At 44.2% G+C, this 10,405-nt stretch overlaps 1 protein-coding gene and 1 long non-coding RNA gene across 2 annotated transcripts in view; one reads left to right on the top strand and one right to left on the bottom strand.

Moving 5' to 3' along the window:
* Positions 1-4,596, bottom strand: part of LOC148129624 (uncharacterized) — a 15,354-nt gene extending 10,758 nt beyond the window's left edge. The window contains exon 1 of the long non-coding RNA XR_015745287.1: positions 4,256-4,596. This is a non-coding gene — a long non-coding RNA (uncharacterized LOC148129624). The remainder of the gene's footprint in view (positions 1-4,255) is intronic.
* HNF1A (HNF1 homeobox A) overlaps positions 1-10,405 on the top strand; it is a 30,571-nt gene that overhangs the window by 5,748 nt on the left and 14,418 nt on the right. Inside the window, exon 2 of the mRNA XM_087943068.1 lies at positions 10,002-10,201. Coding sequence (XP_087799194.1) covers positions 10,002-10,201 — 200 coding nt within the window. The remainder of the gene's footprint in view (positions 1-10,001; positions 10,202-10,405) is intronic.

The following is a 10,405-nucleotide window of genomic DNA, read 5'->3' as shown; positions in this document are numbered from 1 at the left end:
GATAGATAGATAGATAGAGAGAGAGAGAGAGAGAGAGAGAGATGATGATGATAGATAGATAGATAGATAGATAGATAGATAGATAGATAGATAGATAGATAGATAGCATTAAGTGGGGGTTCACCAGAGCCCAGGGCTCAAGGAGAGCATTCTGGCCAGTTTTGCAGGAATATGCCCCAACGACAACCATATTGTCCCTCTGATCTGGCGCTATTTCAGAATTCAAAACATCTCACATAAATGTACGGAATTAGCTCATCTAGGATTTAGCTAAGTTATCATAAAGCCATACCAGGTGGTTCTCTGGATTTATGAGACAAACCCCAGTGATTGACCTCATCGGGTTTCCCCATCATCACGTCAGATCCATGGTAACTTGGGGGCACGGAGTGCAGCAGCCAACCTCAGGGACCCACCTTCAAAGGTGGGGACCATCTTCTCCAACTGCAGAGAACATGAGGTCCTCCATAGCCCCCTCCAGGCCACAGCAACCTCCTGTCTCCCTCCTTTTCTTGCTTTCGGAAGAAGCTCCAGAATTATGACACCTGAGAAGTTCTGGATGGGCCACCTAGAATATAGGTCAGAAAGTGTCTGGAAACACCTTTTAAATCAGTGTTTCTCAACCATGGCTTCAACTCAAAGAATTCCCCAGCCAGCCATGCCATGACTGAGAACCCTTATTTTGGAGTAAGGTCTTTTGTTAGGAGGCACAATATGCCTCGTTGTAAAGCCGATGAGCCTTAAAAGGCGTTATTTGGGGCTCCCAGAGGCTAGGAGGGCTCTTTTCCTACAACCTCTTCAAGGGAGCATGGATGCCCTCTGTCCTTCCGGGAAACTCCCCCACCAGACTGTGGTTCTTCTACTTCTTCCCTAGGGAAAGCATTTCCTTATCATAAACAATCTGGTCACTTAGTTACAAGAAAAACCACCTTTTTCTTCACATTTTTTCTCCTCTGGGATATCTGTTATAGTTTTCCCACAGTCCAAATCCTGTGTTTTAGTCTCGGGTAGAGGATTTGGGAGGAATTAGCCAAGAACATGAAACTGTAACTGAATTCACATGTAAACCATAAACTACATCCAGGTTTGTTTAAAGAATCACCAGGATTACCAGGATTATTCCTCATATTTAAATATTTAAATATTAAATGAGGGATAGAGAGCTAGTGACTTGAGGGCCATGGGAGCCCTTCAGTTAAGTTCTTCAGCCCCGAGAGCCCTTAAGACCAGGCTGCTAAAATTCAGCATCAACCAAGCAATCTGTTTTCAAAGGATCCTAGAGCTGGAAGGGTCATTTAGTCCAGGAGTTCCCAAGCTTGGCAACTTTAAGACTTGTGGACTTCAATTCCCAGAATTCCCCAGGCATAACACTTGTGGACTTCAGTTCTCAGAACTGAGGAATTTTGGGAATTGAAATCCACAAATCTTAAAAGTTCCCAAGGTTGAATTTAGTCCAACCCCTCACTGGGCTTGAAAACCTCCAGTGAACAGAATACTTCTTCAGTGCCCCATCAAGAGAGAAGCCCACTATTAGGAAATAGTTTTTCAACCTGAATCTATTTTTCCAAAGTTTCAGACCTCTGGGCAACAGAGAATAACACAAATTTGAAGACGGCTATCCCATCTCCCATCAGTCGTCTCTTTTGCAGACCCTTTAAATGTGTGAATGTAGCTTCCAGGACAAGATCAAAGGAGCCCACAATAGGAACCAGCTCCAAGACTCATGATGAGGATCTCCACTGATTAACTGCTTGATTAATCAGTGGAACAACTTGCCTCCAGAAGTTGTAAATGTTCCAACACTGGAAGTTTTTAAGAAGAGATTGGATAAAGATTTGTCTGAAATGGTAGAGGGTTTCCTGCCTAAGCAGAGGGTTTGACTAGAAGACCTGCAAGGTCCCTTCCAACTCTGTTATTCTATTCTATTCTAATCTGTAACACACCAGATCCACAGGGTGCAGTCAGAAAAGTCAAGATGGCAGCCACAATGGAGTCACTGAAGCTCTGCTGGTTGTTATAGGCAACAGCATAAAAACAGTTCAAACTATTGTGCTATCCTGGCCATCATCTTTGCTTCTTTGACTATACCCTGTGGATACCCCTGTATCCTGCCAAATCCAGCCATTTTGACCCCACATCACCATTCTGGCCAGTATTTTGCATCCACCCCTCCTAGAAATAACAGCAACAACAGGGCCCTGGTGCTGCAACACCCAAAGCATTCATAGACTTGACATCCTTCATTTTGCAAAACACTGTTCTATTTCTTGGCAATGCATCGCTGGCACTTAGGTCCTCGGTTGAGAACAGAATCACTGGAGTCAAACCCCTCCCCCCCATTGATAACATACTCATTTGTATGTCTAGAAAATCATACAATAAAATCGGATCAACACTGCAAGGCTGAAATTGACCTTTTCCACTCTCTTATCGGTGATTGAAAGTGTGGAATACCAGGAGTCTGATGCAAATGTAGTATAAGGGCTCTGATGAGCTAAAAAAAGGGGGGGGCTTTTTAATGTGTATTTAGGAGCCCCTTTACAAAGATCTTCAGAGCAGGGGTGTCCAACCTTGGCAACTTGAGGACTTTGGGCTTCATCTCCTAGAATTCCCCAGCCAGCATGCTGGAAAGTTGAAGTCTACAAATCTTCAAGGTGCCAAGTTTGGACACCCTTGTTTTAGGGCAGCTGGTTGCACCGGTTTTCATTAATTTGCACGTTGATGCAACTGACCATAGTAATCATGCTCTTTCTTGGTGCCTGTTCTCTGTGTAAAGGAACTGAAAGAAGAACATTTCCCTTGCTTCTCTCCTCTTCCCAGACCATCTCAATATAGCTTTTATGACTGCAAATGATTTCTTACAGGAAGATTTTTCCCACTTCTTTGGAAAGTGAGGGTCTACGTTCCCTGGTGCTTTTCTACCCAGGAACCAAGACAAGTCCCAATTCTGTTCACTTTCCTTGGCTAGCAAGAGGGTTCCAGCCACTTTGGGGAGCGGGGTACACCTTGACATAACTGGCACGGAGAGGGATGGAAGAAGAGCATCCCAACCTAGCAGGAAAGACACCATTGCAGCCAACAGAAGCTGCACCCCAAAAGTCTGTCCACCCCTTTGCCTCTGGTGGCATGACAGATCTGCCTTCCGGGGCCATTTCTGGACCACATCCAGGCCTTTTTACTGTCCTTCTGGGAACACATTGTGCTCTTTATCTTGTAAGAGAGGAAAGAGTAAACATGGACTCCTGTTAACTTATCCAGCTTGTGGAAGCACTTTGGACTTTGGCCTTAGGAAAAACACTGATGACTGCAAAGGCGCAGAAGGTGAGCTGGCCCTTGCACAGCCAAACAGAAACTCTTTCAGCCCCTCCCCGAGAGAGCCAGCCGAAAGCCAGTCCTGGATGAGAATCCCAAAGGTGTTTTTCCAAAAGGAAGCCGGACTCTCTGGGGGTTCATTTCCTTGAAAACGCTTCGCTCCTCATCCAAGAAGCTTCTTCGATGCTCATCTAGATTTTTGGATGAGAACTGAAACTCTTTCAAGGGGGAAAAAAAGTCCACTTGTGTTTTGGAAAAGCACTCAGGGAAACCCTGACCTAGAAGATGATCGCGAATCTCCATAGACACCCCCAGGTCTAGGGGTGCAGATGTGCTGGCAAAGGGGTAACACGTCTCCTTCTCATGAGTTTGGTTCTCTCCGTGGAAGTCCTGGACAAGATCCGGGCTCCTCCAGAACTTCCACTGACAGCTTGCCTGCCGTTACCATCAGATTCAATAACACCAAAGTGTTGGGGGCACGGAGCACCCAGGAGGGACCCCCGCCAAATCGCTAAACTGGGGGTGGGTGGGCAGTAGCCAAGCACTGAGAGGGTTCCCAGAGTTTGAAAAGGGCCTGATGGGCGGGGGGGGGGGGCTAGAGCGTGGGTTGAGCCTCGTCCTTCGTTGTGGAGGCTGCTACTTCCTGAAGGAAAATCCCAGGCAAGATTTCTTTTAAATAGAGAGGAAAGCGGGAAGAGTGGATGGGAAATGGAATTCCATTCTAAAAGCAAGAACACCCATTTAGGCAACTAGCATCACGTTCTGTGAAAGGGAAGTAGGCCCAGGGACCCTTCCTCACATTTTCCTTGCGGACATTGGGGCCCTTGTCTGAAAATTGCAACACCTCTGGTGTTGCCTCAGACAGCGCAGAATCCAGCCTCAGCCAGCCAGGGCCAAATCCATCAAGGAGAATAAAACACATCACTGCACACATAAGTCTTACCTTTCTTCCTGCCCGTCTCCAACTCCAACTGCATTCCAGAAAATCCGGGGAGAGGTACGGTCCCAGGTCAAAGGACAGCAGGGATGGCCGCATCCTTGGCATGCGTGGCGATCTGGCATCCCGCTTGGTCCTCGGCAAGGAGTCTCCGGGAATCCAAGGTCCCGGTTGACCTGGGCTAAACTGGGGCCGCCCCAGACTGGCTTGGCTCAGCACCGAGGGAGGCAGGACAGGGGGGACATCTGGACGTGGAGGAGAATGGAAAGGAGAGAAGGAGGTTTCAGCAGGAGGAACATGGAGTTGTCCCCCACCCCGAAAGTTGAATTCCCTGTTCTGAGGATTGGGCTTTCTTTTAATGCGAACAACTTGATATTTACTTTCCATTTAAATTTGAGATGCTGCTATAAATTATCAACCAGGCTCTTGTTCCCTTTGAGTTGATAACTAACTACCTGGGTTACTTATTGTTCAGGTAACAAAAGGGAGGTGAGGAAGCCCTTCAGGAATAACCTCAGGACCGGGCAAGAGAGGAACTTGAACCCCAGGAGGGATCCCCATCGGGGAAAGCAGGAGGGCCAGGAAGCCCATGGGCAGGAGGGGGCCAGGGACCCGTCCTCTGTCCTCAGAAGGCCTCCTGCAGGGAGAGGCCCCCCAAGCCTGCTCCTCCTGCCCCTGGGGAGTAGGAAGAAACCGGACCTAGATTCCCCCGTGAAGGTGACCTTCTGAATATCTGGGTTTCTTCATACTTTTCTAAGGACCACCTTGACTCCCCATCTCTGCCCCACACCAGAAGGCCCAGGCAGGACATGGTCTGAGCACTTCCTTTCGGCCTCCTTTCGAGGCATTAGAGAGGAAGTGGTTGCTCCAGGAAATGGTTACACCCCCCTCCCCAAGAACCCCACATTTCTGGTTCTACCAGAATAACTGAGATGATTCTGGGGGACAGATGGGCATATTTTATGTGTTCCCTTTCTTTCACTCAAATTTATTTCCAATTTTCTTCAATTGCATTATGGAGCAATGAAATATTGGACATTTTTTCCAGAATAAAATAAGCTATTGTGGCCACCTTAAATTCACTTATCTCTTTATTTCTCATAGGTATATGTACAGTATATGTATATATGAGATGTATGAGCATATGACCAAGACAAATTCCTTTTGTGTCCAATCACACTTGGCCAATTTTATTTATTATTTATTTATTTATTTGATTTGCCAATTGTTTACAAGATAATAAGTATAACATATACATAGTTGTGAACAATGAAATGGGTACATATAAGAAAAATAAAGAATAAGAGAAACAATAGGACAGGGCGGTACACGTTGGTGCGCTCGCCCCTACAGACCTCTTAGGAAGGGGTGAGGTCAATAGTAGACAGTCTAAGGTTAAAGTTTTTGGGGTTTGGGAAGAGACTACAGAGTCGGGTAGAGTATTCCAGCGTTGACCACTCTGTTGCTGATCTATTTCCTGCAATCAAGTTTGGTGCGGTTTACTTTGAGTTTGTATCTATTGTGTGCTCTTGTGTTGTTATGGTTGAAGCTGAAGTATTCATTGACAGGTAGGACATTGCAATTCTATCTTCTGTATGCATATGTATATATTCATATAAACCAGAAATTATATAGTGTAAAATTAAGAAAAAAGATAAAAGAGTAAGTAGAAAAAACAGTGAAGGAAAGGAAAGAAAAAAGACTTCCCATATTCTTTACAAACAAATTGATTACATCTCTTACCTCTTTAAAGTTACGACATGGCTCATGTCATTTTAAACAACAAATCTATAAATTGCCAATTTATTTTTTCCATTTTCAACAAAACAACCATCTGAGATATCCAATCTTTTACAAAAGTTCTAGTTGCCTTATCTCTGATCAAAGAGGTCAATTTAACCATTTCCCCAATTCTTCCATGTTCATGTTTCTTGCCTCTGTTGTGGCTTTTTTCCCCCTCAGTCTCCACCCTCACCCATCTTCGTGCATCTAATTCTTTTAAAAACAGGTTGTACAGCTCTGTGCCAGAATAAACACAAGACAATATAAAGAGATTATAAATTCCCCACATGTGATGCCTTAGAGACTTTACTGTCACTGCACCTCCTACAACAAAATTAAATGCCATCCATCTTCAGTGTAAATCATACATAAGAAAACTTTTATTATTATTATTTTTATTTTTAATATACTTCCATCTTCAGTTGCAGTGTGTTGTCTGGGTACAAGTATCTTTGTTGAACAGTAATCATAATTTGCAACATCATTCATTACATTGATATTAATTCTACAATATTAAAATACTAATGTTCCACATATTAATTCTACAATATTAAAATAGTAATAATCAACATGCTAATCACAATATTTGCTTATCTCTTTTAACATATCTTCTTTATTTTGTTTCCTTGTTTCCCTCTTTCTAATTTCCATTTTTATTGTTTAACCATTGATAAAATAAATCCCATGTCATATAGTATTCGGTTTGCTCTTTTTCCTTAATTGCAAGCGTTAGTCTGTTCATTTCTGCACATTCTAATATTTTCCTAATCATATTCTCATTGGTAGGTATCTCTTCATTCTTCCAGCTTTGTGCAAACACAATTCTAGCAGCAGTGAATATATGAATAATGAAATATGCATTTTCCTTACTGTATTTTTTGGGTAGAATCCCCAATAGAAATATTTCTGGCTTTAAATCAATATGTTATTTTATCATTTTTTCCAACCACGTATGTATTTTTGTCCAGTGTTTTTTTGCTTTTGGGCAAGTCCACCACATATGATAAAATGATCCAGTTATCTGTGGCACTTCCATCATTTAGCCAACTTATCTTTAAACATCTTTGTCAACTGCACTGGTGCAAAATGCCATCTATAAAACATACAAAAAAAATATATATGTGCAGTTGACATTGTTAATTTATAGTTCTTGTCCCACAATTTTTGCCATTTATCTAATTCAATTGTATAACCATTTTTTGCCCATACTATCATTGTTTCCTTTACTTGTTCATCTTCCAGTTTAATGTATAAGTAGCTGTACATTTTTTAAATCATTTTTTTCTTCTGCCCCCATCTGTATCTTGTCTAGTTCTGTTAGTTCTTTTTTTTAAAAAACATATAGTTTTGCATCTTTCTCATATCTAGAATGTATCGGCACTCGTGAATACCATGTTATATCAATTCCTTGATCGCTCAATTCTTGTTTATTTTTGAGTTCCCCCATCTCATTCAAAATATCTTTATATCTGCCAATATTTTCTAGTACATAAGAAAATTTTGAGGGCCTCTTAATTGCTACTGGGGAGATGAATGTCTTTGTCAAAATCCAAAATCCTCTTGAATCTTGATATTGTCATCTAAACCAGCGTTTCTCAACCTTACCAACTCTACAATGGGTGGACTTCATCTTTGCTGGCTGGGGGGATTCTGGGAGTTGAAGTCCGCCCATTTTACAGTTACTGAGGTTGATTAATGCTGATCTAAACACTTCAATTTTTCCACCTCTTTGTTGTGTTGTTTGCAGATGCGACAACCACATTTTCTAATTTTTCCTCCAAGTCACTTATAAATATTTTGAGTAGTAGACAGCCTAGAAAGGATTCCTGCCCCTTCCTGCTTTACTCCTGGCTCAAACCAATTGCTTGGTCATCTGTTCCAGGGTGTTTTCCCCAGGAATAACATCAAGCTGGATGACGTTTTGCTTTCCTTTCTTGCACCCACCCCCTTTTTTTTTTAAATGAGGCAGTCCTTCTCTGAACTTCTGACATTCTACCTTCCATGGTTCCTCAGATGCACCGAAAAGTCCTCCAAGGCAACATCCATAGGTCCCTTTGTGCCTCTTGGATGGAACTGACCTCATTTTGGAGCCCTAAACCCACTTGCAGCAGTCAGGACCCCTCAACCTTGCTCTACTCCCCTTTCTTTCAAAATCAGGTGAAGTGTTAGTACCACTTTGTAATGCCTTGATAAGAGCACACTTTAAATGTTGCATCCAGTTTTGATTGCCAACGATATAAAAAAAGACATTGAGATTCTAGAAAGAGTACAGAGAAGAGCAGAAAAGATGATTAGTGGACCGGAGGCTAAAATATGATATGAAGAACAGGTTTAAGAATGTCTATTCTAGCGAAAAGAGGCCTGGGGTGACATAATAGCAGCAGTGTTCCTATACTTGAGGGGATACCACAAGAAGAGGGAAGTCAATCTATTCCCCAAAGTACTTGAAGGCTGATCAAAAAGCAACGGATAGAAATTAATCAAGGAGAAAAGCAACTTAAAACTAAGGAGAAATTTCCTGACAGTCAGAACAATTAATGAGTAGAATGGCTTACCTCCAGAACTTGTGGGTGCTTCACCAATGGAGGTTTTTTAGAGACTGGGCAACCGTTTGTCCTGAATGTATAGAGTCTCTTGCTTGTGCAGAGGGTTGGACTAGAAGATCTCCAAGGTCCCATTATGTTATTCTGGTTTTTGTTTTACCACTCCCTCCTTTTGTCTCCCATCCTACTTAGAGCCCTTTGAATGCAATTCCCCCCATAGGAGAAGCTGAAGCCAAGTAGGAATTGGGCCCCCTCCCCACCTGGCCTTCCACCTCTTAGCAGCTGCCCACCCCTTCCTCCTCCTGGTTTTACCACCCCTGGAGCCAAAAGGGGCCTTTATGACTTTTGGCTTCCCTTGTGAGCTCCGTTCCCTTCAGGGGTTCCCACTTCCTGCATTAGCTGCTGTCTGACAGGCTTCCTTGTTGGGATTGACACTCTTCTCCTTGTCCCTTTGGTCAAAAGCTCCTTGGGCATCTTGGGTGGGTTCCTGAGCTGCTTTTTCCCCTCAATGGTCAGCATCTTAGTTCTGAGAAGTTCTCTTGCGCTCCCTTTATTTGATAAATTTTGTCTAAAGTTGTTGTTTTCTTCTTCTTCGTGTATTTCCCACAAGTGCTGGGTTTTCCTTTCTTGTTTGTTTGTTTGTTTTGCTTTTGATCAACCAAGCGCTGATCAATTGGTTGAGTTAGGAAGTGGATTGACTGGCTTCCATCTGAGCCTGAGGCCATGGGCTAAGAGAGAGGCTCTGGGACAGAGTCACCCAGCTGGCTAAGCCAGGACTAGAACTCACCTCTCCTAGCTGCATCCTTGACTGCTAGCCAAGGTTGGGCAACCAGAGCAACCTTATGACCTATGGACTTCAGCTCCCCGAATTCCTGGGCAAGCATGGCCAGTTGGAGTCCACAAGCCTTAAAGTTGCCAAGCTTGGAGACTCCAGTCCTTGTGGAACAGGAAGAAGAGTTGTCAGCAAGACAATGGTCAGAGAGAGAAGAAATCTGAGTCTGGGCCAGACAGCATCTCAGACAAGATCCTCCTTGGTTCTCTTGAAGATACTGAGAGGGAGGATGGAAGGAGGGGGCTTCAGACTATCTTCAGACTAGTTTTAGCATGCATGATGCTGGCTTCCTAGTATGGTCTCATTTAATATCACTTGGCTAAAATGGAGTTGTGGGCACTGGGCACACAGCCGGTGTCTTCACATGTTCCAGGAATCAGAGAACCGAATTTTACCTCTAAGACTTTGACTCATTTGGAGGCAACAGGTTGCGTGAACCCAGCAATTCTGGATTGTTTATCCTTGAAAGCTGCTCAGAGTCACCAAGAGGGAATCGGGTGGCCCTATCCATTTTCTGAAATGAATCAATTGTATCTCAAGATTCGGAGGCGGGCAAGGACCCCTCTGAGACAGCCCCACTTTCCGTCTCTTCCAGGGAGGATCCCTGGAGGGTGGCAAAGATGGTGAAGTCCTACCTCCAGCAGCACAACATCCCTCAACGGGAAGTGGTGGACACAACGGGCTTGAACCAGTCCCACCTCTCCCAGCACCTCAACAAGGGCACCCCCATGAAGACTCAGAAGAGAGCTGCCCTGTACACCTGGTACGTTCGCAAGCAGCGAGAGGTGGCCCAGCGTAAGTACAGCAACCGGCAGCGTCTCCCCTTCCCAAGACCCCTGTGGGTAGACCAGGGGGGCTGGCTCGGATTCTGGGAGGTCTCTCTGCTCCAAGACGCCCAGGTTGGAGGCGTTGCTCCTCTGGGGAAGGTTTCCCAGGGCAGAGGGGGGAAACCTAGGCAGCCCCCCCCAGATCTGGGCAGGTCTTCCTCCTTCTGGGGCT

The sequence above is a fragment of the Notechis scutatus genome, chromosome 13, assembly GCF_049901735.1.
Source record: "Notechis scutatus isolate UNSWTSFEM ecotype Mainland chromosome 13, rNotScu1.2, whole genome shotgun sequence".
NCBI classification, from domain to species: Eukaryota; Metazoa; Chordata; class Lepidosauria; order Squamata; family Elapidae; genus Notechis; species Notechis scutatus.
Note: the sequence above shows the minus strand (reverse complement) of the source record. Positions and strands in the feature narration are given on the sequence as shown.